This window comes from Rhopilema esculentum, chromosome 2 (assembly GCF_057945365.1).
Source record: "Rhopilema esculentum isolate cy_ngs chromosome 2, ASM5794536v1, whole genome shotgun sequence".
Classification (NCBI taxonomy): Eukaryota; Metazoa; Cnidaria; class Scyphozoa; order Rhizostomeae; family Rhizostomatidae; genus Rhopilema; species Rhopilema esculentum.
This window is the reverse complement of record NC_142816.1, coordinates 1,553,176-1,567,931: the sequence shown is the minus strand read 5'-3', so window position 1 is coordinate 1,567,931 and position 14,756 is coordinate 1,553,176. Positions and strand designations below refer to the sequence as shown.

Sequence of the window (14,756 nt, the reverse complement as noted above, 5' to 3'; positions counted from 1 at the left end):
GCAGTCAACACTGATTTCCAATCAAAGATTTCAAAAAAGATGCAATCAAGCATTTTTAAGGGTACTGACCTATCTTAAATAGAACAAAAACATGTAGTGACCATTGTCTAGATGTAACCATACCCATACTGATAAATACGCACCCCCCCCCCTCCACCTTTAAGTAAGACCCCTCTCCAAAATATATTTTGCATGTTCATAGCTTAGCGTCGAGAAAAGGCTGCTTTCCCAGGCACCGCGGAGCAGGGGACTTTAGTCCCCTTACTTTTTTAATACTAAGTAATGAACAACCAGTAAAGCCTCTTTTTATACGGTTTTAGCCCCACCCCTCCTTTTTAGACCCCCCACTTTTCTCAACGCTCTTTCCAGTTTCAAAGAATAGCTTGAAAAATCCAGAGATAATTATTGGATTGTTGTAAATGTTACTGGGAAAATGATCGAGTTTAGATACCTCCAGTTTGTCACTTCAATTATAAACTTAGAAAGTATTGATATTCATTAACAATAAATCCCCCTAACCCACTTAAACAAACAATTCTTTTTTAGTTAAACGCCATTTGTTCTAACTTTTGCTGCTGCACACATTACTTTTGTACACGAAAGACTGTTACACCGTGTTCAAAAAGAAAAACCCTGCTAGAAAATTTGACAACATACTTAGTGCCATAATCTAGGAAACCGTGTAGCAAATTTTAGGTTTTTATACAAAGCAAAAAGTGTGCCCCTTCTGTTTTCTCGTGTTCACCTGAAATGTTTTGAATTTATAACCACGCCAGTTTGCTTAGCCTTGCCCAACACATCTAGATATAAAAATTTAAACATTTGAGACAAAGTTAAAAAACCGCCAGAATTTAGGGGACGACTTGAAAATTGTTGTTTTATCATTATGTTTTAAGGCGGGGAAACGAAACACTATCGCTTCCATATATCGCCTCTCAAAGAGCTTTGCTAACACCGTGGTCTGGCATTGAACTGGACATTTACAGGACGTCTCGTTACCCATGCTGATTTTGTGTCAAGAATTGTTCACAGATAAAAGTCAAATATCGGAGAGAATGATTCAGATTCATGCGAACGAAAACAAGAGAAAAACAAATTATTTATCATTGTACTTTCCTTTGTTAAGTAAAGTTAATATTGACTAAATTCACTTCGACGCGTAAGGTACTGCACAAAACATGGTTGTTATCAAAAACAGTTGTCTCAATAACAAACGACCCTTCAACGTTTTACACCAAACAAATGCCGAGCACAATATCAACGACCAGGCAGCCAATCGCTAGATCTATTAATCGGGGGTAAATAATTGGGGCAATCAGCTCTTAAAAAGGTGCAAGCATCTAACGCGTTTGGTTAGCTGCCTTGCTTACAATTATGAATTGGCCAGCAATCGATTACGCTTACATTTACTTCTAAACTATTGTATTTTGTGTCAAATATTTAACTACCTACAATTTCGCCTTGACACATAAATATCATTTCCTATAACAGGGGAGGGGATGAGTTGCTGCTGCGTGATGCAAGGATACCAACAAACGCTTTGCTGTCTAAACACAGAAGCGTGCCGTTTGTAAGCGCGGCATCTGAATGGTGTAAAACGAACCGACCTTCCGAGTGAATCAAACGCCTGCCATTTACGAAAGTTTTGCCAAAGCTTCATCGATACCAAGGGTTCCAGAGGAAAACTAAACAGTGGTTAAGCATCATGCTCTACTAGAAACTGTATGTACACAACGCAATCCGATTTGGGGAGGTTCCAGGATTTGTCCAATTTTTATTGCTGTTGTTGCTGGTGATGGCCGCGCGCTGAGCCTCCGCGAGAAGGACCACCGCGCCCAGAGCCTCTTGGTCCTCCTCGGTTGCCTCTCAGGTTTCCTCCGCGCGGTGCACCACGCCCACCATCACGGCGGTGTTCTGGCCTATCCTGGAAGGGAAGATGGAGTAAATATAGACTTTCGGGCGTCTACAAAGTGTCAAATTGACATAGAGAAATTATCGAACTGTGTTTTCCATTACTTTCCCCAAACAGAAGCACAGGCTCGACCATATCACTAAAGTATTTGAATCAAGGCATGGAAGGGAAGCGAGCACAATATCTCTCGCCTCCAAATCTTTATCAGAAATCGTAATGCGGAAATACAGAGAATCTTCATACTGTATGAATATTTTGACTGTTTAATTCCAAAGGAGGTACCTGACGATAATAGTTTGATCCATTCTGTCCAAAACCACCTCTTCCTCTACCTCCACGGCTATCTCTTCCACCTCTGAAACCACCCCTGTCTCTTCCGCGCGGGCCTCCTCTTCTGCCGCCATGATGCTGATGTTGGGCTGCAAAAAAAGATGATTTTAAAACGAAAATCAAAACTTAGCAACAAATAACAGCCTTCTCAAATTTTCATGGCCCTGAATGAGTTTACCAAATGATTGGAAGGGGATATAAATGTTTTAACCGCTGTGTAAGTCCTGAAAAGGGCTGTTACACAGCTCTACCCCATGACGAAGATCTATGGAACAGAACACTAAAAACACAGATAACTTCATTTTTCAGAAAAATTCCTTTTATTAGGCAAAGAAAGACTCTGACGCGGTTGGGTTGTCTTTTTATATTTGAATTTCCAGAAACAGATCGGCCCCGTGAAATTTCTTGGCAGATAAGACTCAGCTTTACAATTTCTGTGTTCAAAGGAAAAAATTAAAAATTTTTCTCGACCTAGCATACACTAAATCTCGATCTATAGGAGGTGCAGCGGTTATACCAATATTGATGTTGTTTTCAATATAAACCTCTTCAATTTTTTTATTGTATTTTTTGTAGCACTTATAGTCATAATCTATATCGAATTTTTGTAAAGTTAACAGGGAATTGTGCCTAAATAAGATGATGAAATGAATTAAAAAATCTCTCTACTGAAAAGGGCTCTTTATCTTCCGGTCCGGTGACTGGCTCACATTTTAAGCTTGAATCCTTTCTACAGAATCAAATTGATAGCAAGGGCCTAGACAATACAGCAACCAAGAATAAACCTAATCTTTTTAGACTTGTCTCTGTAATAACCTACCATCAGGCCACTCCCCTGCATCCTCCACTCCAGCTTCTTGAGCATTCATGCTCGGGTCCTGGGAGGGCACTCCTTGCAAACTTCGCGGGATGAATTCGGGACTTGCCGCGTTTAATTTGCCTTCCTCGCCAGATGGGACTAGAAGAGAAGCACAATGTACAGCGAGGTAAAAGTGAGAATAGTTAGAGACTATGATTAGTGATAAAGAATGATAAGAAAATATTGATAATACTCCGTATATTCATTTTGAAGACTTGGAAGATCGATGTGAAGCTCACGTCAACTGATGTTCACTGCTACGGCCTTGTGAACGATAAAAAGGGCGCGAAAATGAAATATCTTGAGCTTCTCATCAATCTTCAAGTCTTCAAAATGAATATACAAAGTACCTGAGTGCAAAAGAAACTGTACAATTTTTAGCAATTCTATGAGAAGGAAGGGCTGCATTTTCTCTAAGTGGAATTTAGCGTTTTATTTCGTCAGTCGCACAAGCCTCAATGCCGACATAGCGTAAAGATCTGAACATTAATTTCATAAAGGTGAGTTTATAATTGTTAATTATGTGGATTAAACCCTTTTCAAGGTTTAAAAACTTTTACATTTCTGTATTCCCTCCCCCCTTATTATAGCAAGGGTTGGAAGGGACAATTTCAAGCCATTGTAACAAACGATCGCGGCGAAGTGAGTACAGCGGCGGTTTTTTCAGAAATTTTTTTTAAAAAAATTAGTTTATCTCTTAGCACATTCTACACGTTTATTATTTGTGGGTAGTGGTGAAAACGTCTAAAATAGGCCTAAATCTAGCTGCGAGGCACGTTTCTTGTCATATTCTTTAATTCTGATTGGCTAATGGGGTATGCAGAGTTTTGGTCGCTCAGCCAATCAAAGATTTGGAACCTATGCTTTTGAAAATACAATATTTAACTGTAAATTTATAATATGAACATAAATAGCTAACAAACAAGAGCGCGACCAACTAATCATAAAAAATGTATATATTAAGTTATGCATTTGTGAAATATAGGTAGCCCATACTCTTTTACTTACAGAGATATTTCTGGAAATCATCATTGCCAACTTAGGTAGTAACCAATAAAATACCTCGAAATACAGACGTCATTAATGTGCCTTGCTATCTGGCACTGATATGTAATGACAAGATGGCGTCACTTAAAATTATAGCCAGAAGTATAATGCAGTTACGATATACAGCGAACCACTTATCAATGGGATAATGATTTTTTTTAAAAAAATATCAAAATTATGCCAGAATTAAGCTAGAGCTTAAATTATGCCAAGTTTTATGCCAGATGCGAAGTTTTGACCAAAATTATGCAAAAAGCATATGATACACCAATAGGCCTCGTTTTGGAAATTTCTCCAAATTTAATTATACGACTTTTTTAAACTCAGATTTGGTTTTATCACAATAGATTTAGGCTTGATACAATTTTTCATTTTGTTTGTGCTTGTAATTTAGATTTTATGGAAAAATGAAGTTTGAAAACTTGCAAGGGATTTGACCGCAAAAAAACATTCCGGGTGAAACTTTACCCCCCTAGTCGCCAATCACGGTCAAACTCCTATAAAATGTTTATATTTATGTCGTCATAAAATCAATATCGTGAGCAATACCATAATGAAAATTTTCAAATAGACTAAAATCATCGCTTTTAATCCGAATCTGAGGTTAAAAATTTTGTACAAAAGGATTTGAAGATTTTTTCAAAACGAGGCCGTAAGTCGAATTGGTCTATTCGACTTACAGCCTCATTTTGAAACATTCTTCAAATTCTTTTGCACAAACTTTTTGACCTCAGATTCGGATTGAGAGAAAGGATTTTAGCCCACTTGGCAGTTTCCATTATGGTATTGCTCACTTTATTGATTTTATGACGACATATAGGTTAAAAATCTTTTAAGGGATTTGACAGTAATTTGTGACTAAGGGGGTAAAGTTTCCCCCGGAATGATTTTTGCGGTCAAATCTCTTATAAGTTTTCAAACTTCATTTCTCCGTAAAATCTAAAATACAAGCACAAACAATATGAAAAATTGCATCCAGCCTAGAATTATGGTGATCAAACCAAACCCGAGGCTATAAAAGTCGTATAATGAAGTTTGGAGAAATTTCAAAAACGAGGCCTTAAGTCGTATTGGTGTATTATGTTAGATCTGGCCACACTGTGCCGAGGCAAAATAAAATATTTAAGTGATGACAACAATGGCGATGAAAACATATACAATAAAGCAATAACCTATATTTTTGACTTCCAGACCTTCTTGTTTTCGACTTTCCTATTTTAAACGATCCTTTCCCTTTGGACATGTTCTAGGATCCAAACAAATTATACTTTCCCTTTAAATTTTTTAGTTTACTGACAAAACTCTCGGTAATACAAGACAACACTCTGCCTATCCGGTACAGTCACATTTCTCTACTACAAACAGATCTCTGCAACTGACTAGGCTGATTACGTCAGCATACACGTGATACATACCACGGCTTTGAACTTCGGATTCACCCATGAAGTTAAGAGCCGAGTCAGCCACAGCTTCACTGAATTCTGAGGGCAGGTCGACTCCATTCACAACCGATGATTCTTGTAAGAGGGCAGCCTCTGTTTCATGCTTGATAAAAATCAAGTAACTAATAAATAGGAGGTTTGGAAAAAGATAAGTCTGTGAATGGTAGAAGGAAATCGCGCATATGGAAGACCTATATCTGCAATTGGTCTGGTGATAACATCAGGACGCTTGTCAGTGGAAGTAGAAGTGTTTTATTATGCATTGCAGGACAGTATACACAAGATTTGAGGGCCAAGTTAATCTAAAGTCCAACTGTTGAATATTCTCTGTTTTTTCATATTCACTAGAGATTGTAGAGCCGAAAAAACACAATGGTAACATGACAAACAATAGGAAGGTTTATCAAAATCAACTTATATTAAATGCACAAACTCGTCATGTGTTTCAAATTTTCTTCTGGTGAGGGCTTTCAGAGCACTCTCTTTCGTTATAAGAACCAGTAAATCTACACCTTGATTCAATGTTCTTACTTCTTAAATAATTTGCGGCTCAAGAGTTCTTCATTTTGTTCTTATTTCAAAATTGATTTGTTACATTTGCATACTAAATAATAGTTTTAAATGAATGTTTAGCAGCACGGTTGACTAACTGAAAAACCTGTTTTGTTTTGTTTATAGGAGAATAAATTTTCAAAAAACAGGTATGTTCTTAAGTTGGTCTTAATTTGTTGGCAAATCGAGCCTCTGGGCTCTTATAAATTTTGTTCTTGCTATGAAAAAAGTAGGTATATTCTAGAGAATAGAAGAAGAATTTAGAATAGCTTACTGATTTAGTTTGTTCTGCATGGTCTGATGGCACCTCAGTGTAAACTTCTGATCCCCTGACTTCCACTTGGCCAGTTGCAGTGTGTTCTAGCGTTGGTGCTGATTCCACTTCTGATTCTGCAGCCACAGTTGATGCTTCCGCCTGTTCTCCTGTTTGTTCTTCCTGTGAATCAGCTTCTTGCGTAGGTGCTTCATCCTCTTCGGCCTTCTCAAAATACTTTGAATCTTTGATCTTCTTAACGATACCATAAATTTCCTTATCTTTCCTCTTAGTTAAGGAATTTACAAACTGGCTTTTGGCAAAGTCCTGCCAAGATGACTGCACAGGTTACCATATAAAATATCCAATGAGACTAATAGGTAAACCAGGCCCTGGAATGACACCCTTATTACAATAACATCAACTTGGCTAAATCTCCCACGCGAAAATGGTGGATAGCAATGGAAAAAGGAATTCTGAAATATTCTAATCATATTCTGAAATCTTATGGATTAACAGCTATGGATTAACAGAAATATTTGCTTTTTTCCAGGTCTGTGTGCCAACTTATTTTCATTTTAGATCGCTGACAAGACATAATCACATTCCAGAATAAAAACGGGAAAAATAATACTTTAAGATGACTGTACAGTGACATGATTTCTGTAGAAAACTTTAATCAAAGTGGTCAGCTTAATAAAAACTTTGTACCTTAGCCTTATGTGCAGTTCTTTCTAACTGTAGCGATGAATACATGCATAAGATGTGTATTTTAGCTACAGTTTATGAATGGCAATCAGTAGATCAGTTAAGGATACAAGTTGAATTCAGAACAGGTTTGTCCTTTTCATCTAAAAGACATTGGAGGTGTTCTGCTGATTTTGAAACTTGTTCTGACATTTTTTCAGTGTCTTCGTTTTGCAGCGGTGTAATCAACTTGTAAATTCCATCCAATTTTGCAAATTCATCCTCTGCAAGTTTCTGTGTGAAAACAACAAACAGCCATGAAAATAAATGACTTCTGTCTGACACATGGAAGCAATTACAGTCTTTTTTGGAAAAAATCAAGACTTGATAGAGAGGAAACAAAAATAACTGGCTTAGAAATGTACATAAAATATATGTTTACCGATATGAATCTCATTCAAAGCAATCTCTCTTACCACTGCACCCTTGGTTCCATTCACAAAATCTTCTTTGACATCACCATCAAGATTTTCAAGTATCGCCTGCACCTCCAGGACCTGAACAACAAGTGATTTTCTTTCCTCGTTGTTCTTTTCCTTCATTTCCACTTTGGCCCTCTTTTGCTCTTTCTTTTGCAGTTTCTGATGCTATAGCGAAAATAAAACAGCCTTTAGCATCTAGGATAGGAAGCTATACATATAACGTAAGCCTATATACATATATATATATATATATATATATATATATATATATATATATATATATATATATATATATATATATATTTATTTTAGTCTATATATATATAATTTTTCAAACTACATTAGGTCTCACTAATACTTGCATTACCAAGGCGTTTATGACTACAGGTCAAATCAATGCAACTAATTAAAAATCTTGCTGGCTAGAAAACTAAATGCAAGAACATTTATTCTATGCTACATGAATTTGAAACAGAAAGAAAATTCTTATAAACATCAGTATTGCAAAGACTTACCTCTTGCTCCATTGATTTGAAAATGCCTTGAAACTCCTTGGCAAGTTCAAGGTTATTTTCCACATATTCAAGCTTTTTCACTGCATCCTAAGGTTAAGAGGCAAGGTCAGAGTTTTGGCAGTAAAATAAATATATCTCCTAATAGAATAAAAATTCTTGTAAATTATAAGCAACTTTCATTAACACATGGAATAGTGTCAAGATTGATAGAACACATGAAATAAACATTGAAAAAAGGGAGTTTTTCCAAGAAACCACCAAAAGTCACTCAAAATAATTTTTGTAATGTCATTCAACCTTCTTGAAAAAGATTGACAATATACCAAGCTGCAAAACTGCTAAGATTTTTGGAGTTATCTCAAGACCATTATATTTCTAGGTTTTCAACGCTGGGAAATTAATCTACCAAGAAGTTTTCATTTGTATATAAAATATATTCTATATCTAGGCAAAGTCAAGCAATAAAAAAGGCAGAACTTGAATATATAAGGGAAATACAGAATGATAACAACCTCCTGTTCCTTTTCAACCAGTTCCTGGCCACTCTGAACCTGCTTTGTATAGGTAACCAGTTTAGTCTATAAAATGAAACAAATCAAACATAAATTTCACAATATAAACAGAAGCCAGCATTGATCACAAATCAACTGATGCATTAGTAAAACTAGAAGCATTAGTATCGGTGGATATAAGGCACATGATCTGTCCTTTTTGAATGCCAAATTAGACGATTAGCTGAAACTTGAAAACAAGATTGCCATGAATGAGCAATTAAGCAACAAAGATGGAGTCTAATAAGCATCAACCCTTAAAGGAACGGGGTTTATAACTGCCCATGACCCTGATAAGCACCCAGGGGCTCAACAGCCCACCCCCGGAATCAAGCATGATGGCCTAAAGTGGTTTAATGAGCATCTAAAACACAGAAAGATATTACCATGAAGCAGAATGTTGTTTTAAAATATTGTTGAACAATCTTAAACCATCTTCACAAATGAAAGCAATACTATGGTTTATAAGATTCGTACAAGAGTTTATAATATTTCTGAATACATGTTCAACTCAATTCTATATCTTGATTCTTTCAAGGCAAGGCCTACCAGAATTCATTTTCAATACCACATAATATCATACCAAAGGCCCGGGGTTGTGGTGCTATGGGAGCTTTCAAAAAGGAGCCAATTTCTTCCTTTGGTACTGTTTTTAGAATATTTTATCTTGCGGCGTGACATAGAGCCCCATTAGTTTCTTACGAGCTTGTTACATGAAGCATCCTTGTTTTTGCTTGGAGCATGGCTCAAAAGCCATGCACTTAACCAAACCAGGTGACATTACCATACAAAGAAATTTATCATATATATTCTATATTTCATATTATATATATTATATATATTATATATATTATATATATTATATATATTATATATATTATATATATTATATTATATTATATTATATTATATTATATTATATTATATTATATTATATTATATTATATTATATTATATTATATTATATTATATTATATTATATTATATTATATTATATTATATAATTATATTATATCATATCATATCATATCATATCATATCATATATCATATATCATATATCATATATCATATATCATATATCATATATCATATATCATATCATATTATATTAATATTATATATATTATATTATATTATATCATATCATATCATATCATATCATATCATATCATATCATATTATATTTTATTATATTATATTATATTATATCATATTATATATATTATATCATATTATATTATATTACATTCGATTATATCAAATTATATTATATTAAAATAATATTACTTTATATTTTTTATATATATGTATTATTGAACTATATATATTATTATATCATATATATATATAATATTATTTAATTATATATATTATTTCATATTTCATTTTTAATTATCATTCAGCAAAAGTAAATTTAAGTTAATGGAAGCCTTTTGAAACAATATAACAGCAGCTTGATATTGACAGCAATAAATTTTATTGGCACATGTTAAAAACAGTTTGAGTTCTCTTCAGATCTTGCAAAAAAGGTGGTAGGGATTGATCCAGGGGCAGTTGAGTAAAAAAATAATTGTATCAGCCTTCTGAAACTGACAGACAAGATTTACCAGCAAGTGACACAGTACATTGATTTTAATATATGAAGCTTTTGACCAGAATTACAATCAACTGAGGGATGCATCATAGATCAAGAGAAAAACACTGAAAATGTATCATTTGATAAGAGAAAGAATCCAAGAATTGTTGCCCATAACATTTTGAATGAAAATTTCACAAATATACAATTTATACAGCTGACTACTTTAGAATCAGCCAGCTTGAAATGATTTCATGTCTGTTGCTTTTTATGCCCAGTGTATAAATTTCATCCATCAAACTATCTATCAAAAAGCCTGGCCAGCAGAAGTATAGCTGCATCTTTTACAAATCCACAAAGTTATATATTTTTCAATCAATGTTTTCCTCAAAGCAGAGGCATAGTCTCTTTGGCTCAACATGGCCCTCATAGTATTAGAAATGATAGACTTATACTTTCCTGTTTCAGTTTCAGTTTTTTTATCAGACAATTACAATTCAACATTTACATCTACATCTACAGCTGAGATACAAACGACATTAACAACTAAATCAGGATTGAATGACTAAGGAGGAGCTCCAAGAGAGAGAGCCCTTCCCCCCCCACCCCCCCCCCCCCCAAAAAAAAAGAAAGAAAAAAGAAAGAAAATAAAAACATTTTTAAGAACAAGACAGATGATAACTAAAACGTTATACTGTTGAAACGATTATAACCAAAACAAGACAGATGATAACCATTTTCTAGAACAAGACAGTTGTGAACCATGCTTCTATAATATCACCACAGAGGAAGTCTACCTCAGGAAGAAGGCCACAGCAATTAAAGGAATTGTGGGTCAGCCCTATTAGTTTTTGGAGGCCAAGGCACAGATTAAATAATCTCAAATTTAAAAGATTTCGATGAGAATACGCAAATTCAACTTACAGCTTCATTCTGAAAAATTTGTCAAATTATTTACTGCAGATTTGGTTTGAGAGCACAAATTTAGCCTACTTGGAAGTTTTATTTATGTTATTGTTCCAGATATTGATTTTCAGTTGACATAAAGATAAAAATTTTTTAAGGGATTTGACAATTATTAGTTATTTAGAGGGGTAAAGTTTGACCCAGGACAATTTCGATTTATTGCTCTTTCAGACAAAAACAAATTAAGGCTGGTGATAAAGACTCTTTAACTTAGTGATAATAATTCTTTGAGAGACCCTTTCAAAATAAACCAAGAAATTAAAACGTTGCAAAACTTCTGTGCCTCTCATCCTTTCTTGTTCTTTGTTAAAAAAGGAACCTTTGCCCTACAAGCCTTACGCAAATCAAATGATGTCAAAAAAACGAAAAACGGCAAAGTCAGGTTAATGGAACTAAGTTCAAAGGGGCCAATAAAACATGCTATTTTTTTATACACACACTTTATACAAACACAAATATTTTCAAATAAAGAGAAACACAATGTGTTTACTCTTTGTTGGGAGAAATATTCACATTTAGATGCCATCAATCGTATATAAAACATGCAAAATATTTAGTAACATTTTAGCAGGTCTATTGTGAAGCAGGCATATCATTCAGTGCAGGGCCACAAAGCCACACTATTTCTTGAAATCAATTGGTATCAGGGTATATATACAATTCTTTATCATTTTCCTTGCAATATTTACAGACAGCTTTTAAAAATTCAATTATTTGTGAACACTGAATGAAATTTTGTACAATAACACAAACCAGTTTTGATGCAAATCGGTTAGGGCAGAAACATTTGGCCGTTGGTGTTGCAAGACCTTTTGCCCTTTTTGACTTTGACAAAATTTTTAAGCTTCTTGTTTTTCAATTTTTTTGCATATGTCGAAAGCAGAGTCTTTGAGCATCCAAAGATATTTAGAAATTTAATGATTTGCCTTGTTTGAAAGATAACATTTTCATTTCACATTGTAAATATATATATATATTTAGTTTCGCAATCCAACACAAAATTTTTGCCATATTGGATAGATAGGCAGATTAGAAAAATTTCATGTAAACAGAAAGCCCAGAATGGAACCAATTGATATGAAATAAAAACAGTATCATGTAAACAGGGCCCCTTTCACTGCTCAGTTTTCAATTTTATCTGTCTACAAAGATAAATTTGTTTGGAGTGTTTTTAAAAACCTCTGCTTGAGTGTGTAAACATTTATTCAGTGTGTTTTCAGAAACCTCTGATTTTTAGGATATCCATTTTTGAAATTGTGTTGTTTTGTTTTTATAATAAAATTTTTATTTCCATTTGCAAAATAACTTTAAAAAAAGTTTAAAAGAGTATACCCTGGTGTGAAATAAATATATTATTTGAAATCTCGATATAACTAACACTGAAGGGAATCAGAAAAAAGTTCAGTTTATTGGGATTTTACTGTACTTAATAATGCTAAAATAGAAAAAGCACCCAATTGCACCCCTTGATTTGCCACAGAGTGTTATTCACAACACTCCGGCAGATTCATTCCTGAAGGCAGCAAAATTTTCTAGAGACAGCTTCACTATATACAAAGAGAACACAGCCATTTCATTCAAAAGCTCTGTAATAAAAGTTGTCTCTGATTGGTTCAAGTTGTTTTATAAATGATCAAGGTCAATGGCGTCTGAAGTTCACTCCAATAAAAATGAAAAGCACAGTAAATGACAGATTCCCTCTAAGGCACTAGCATACCTCTTAGACTGATCCTGATGGCCAGTCGATGGTTTCTAAAAACACCCTCTGAAGAGAGGTACAGCGGTGCATAAGCTTCAGTTTTAAATCAATAGTATGGTAGTTGTGGTCCAGTGTGGCTTCTCTATCTTATTCCCCTAGTCCATTTAGATGTGTTTTCAGATGTAGAGGATCTCCTTAATTATTTACTGTCCAAAAATATGTTAATGTTTCATTTGAAGTTTTTGCCTTTCGTATATTTCAGAAGCTCACAAATACTGTTTGCCTCTAGTAACTTTTATTTTAATGTCTATTTTAAGAAAAATCTGTTAGGTATCTGCCTCTGTCTGAACAAAAAATCATTACAAAGGGTGCTTGTTATGAACTTGTTAATAACAATTGATGATTTTATTTTGTTCATAAAGGCCAACATTTGTGCTTCTTTTTCAAATGAAATGGATAGAAAAAACGTTTCAGTTCAGGGATCTAGCTGGTTTATTATCAGCAAAGCTCAGGAAAACTACGTAGCGTTTATCGTGAAGCACGAAATTAATTTCTTAAGCTTTTCCTATCTAACGCTCTTGCATCTGCTTCACATTGCAGTGCTCCATATAACTCTACATCATAACTGGTTAGGCCAACAAGGTACGCAAAAAACGTGGTTGATTGGCCTAATTTCCTTTATTCGCCAAACGGGAACAAACTTTCCTCCGTTGGTGAAAACAATGTGCCGAAGTGTGAATTGTATACAAAAAGTATAATACTATATGGGGCTCCTTTTGTTATAATAAAATCAGATGATCTGAGCGGGAATTGGAAGCAAGACCGCTTTACGAAAACGTGTTCAGAAGATGACGCCATAGGCCTACTAAACTCACCTTCCGCTTCTCCAGGTTTCTCACTTTCTTTTCCATCATAGAGACTACAACTTTTAAAGGGTCCTGTCCCTCAATGCTTGGGACTTGATTGGCCATGTTTGTGGTTTTCGATGAAGCACTTGGCATAACTACGGATGGCAAAACAGCAATTTATTCTCCGACTTTGACAATGACGCCCTAACGGTTAGGACAAATCTCCAGAAGGACTCAACGGAAAGCACATGCGGACCACGAAGCAAATGGAATTGTGGGAGAGAGAAGGAAAACCCCGCGAAATTTAAAAAAGGAGACATCCACAAGATGTCTAAGAAGTTACTCTGAGAAGTCCATTCGCATTTAAATCCTATCAACATCAAAATTTATCATTAAAGTCCGCTTCATTGTACTCATTGTATCTGCAGATAAAAAATTATTTTTCTCTAATCTTATCAAACAGTTTGTGTTGCATAAATCTAAACCGGGGTCATTCTTCACCCTAAAATTTATGCCTACATAAGCAATTTCAATTTAGTAATGGATTGGAAAAAAATACTTTAAGCTATATTTAGCTCAAGATTATTTTCATTTGAAATAAGATAACACACAAGCATACTTTTTTGCGTGTCCCTAGGAATCAACTGGAAATGTTTCGTACGAAATCTTATGTTCTAAGTATAATCTTATGTTTTTTGCAATCATATTTAAATGCTTGGGTGAATACGTCGGAATACATTTTACAACACAGTTACCTAGTGTGATAAAAATTTTCAAATGGCAACACCCATTGTGATTATGCGCAGCGATAAAAGTTCCTTAGAATAAACCCTGGTTTCAAGTCTCTATTTACTCATTCTAGACACAAAATTACTCATCTCAAACAAATTATATTGTTTTGATCACAAAAGCTTTCCTTTAACATGGTTTGGGATGGTTGCGTTACAAACTCTAAAAGTCACTTTTTTGTGTTTTTGAGGGAAGGATAAAGGGTATACTAAAAGCAAGTCAAATTCTATGACCAAAAGAAGCAGA

At 34.5% G+C, this 14,756-nt stretch overlaps 1 protein-coding gene across 1 annotated transcript; it reads right to left on the bottom strand.

Annotated features, from left to right (window-relative positions):
* Nucleotides 1-1,046: 1,046 nt before the first annotated feature.
* On the bottom strand, nucleotides 1,047-13,962 carry LOC135695712 (uncharacterized). Its single transcript, XM_065214883.2, has 10 exons — nucleotides 13,749-13,962; nucleotides 8,592-8,657; nucleotides 8,080-8,166; nucleotides 7,559-7,729; nucleotides 7,214-7,376; nucleotides 6,417-6,676; nucleotides 5,564-5,693; nucleotides 3,063-3,200; nucleotides 2,195-2,331; nucleotides 1,047-1,924 (listed from the first exon to the last, which is right to left on the bottom strand). The coding sequence occupies exons 1-10, from the start codon at nucleotides 13,872-13,874 to the stop codon at nucleotides 1,775-1,777; spliced, it is 1,428 nt and encodes a 475-aa protein (XP_065070955.2). The 5' UTR covers nucleotides 13,875-13,962; the 3' UTR covers nucleotides 1,047-1,774.
* Between the last annotated feature and the right edge of the window lie 794 nt (nucleotides 13,963-14,756).

What these genes read in the sequence shown, in the direction of transcription:
- LOC135695712 (XM_065214883.2), bottom strand. Translation starts at nt 13,874, where the DNA reads ATGCCAAGTGCTTCATCGAAAACCACAAACATGGCCAATCAAGTCCCA. An exon ending in ATGCAGAACAAACTAAATCA is followed by an intron (nt 5,694 to 6,416) that starts GTAAGCTATTCT and finishes ATTTTTATCAAG; the next exon opens with CATGAAACAGAGGCTGCCCT. An exon ending in TGCAGGGGAGTGGCCTGATG is followed by an intron (nt 2,332 to 3,062) that starts GTAGGTTATTAC and finishes CTTTTTTTGCAG; the next exon opens with CCCAACATCAGCATCATGGC.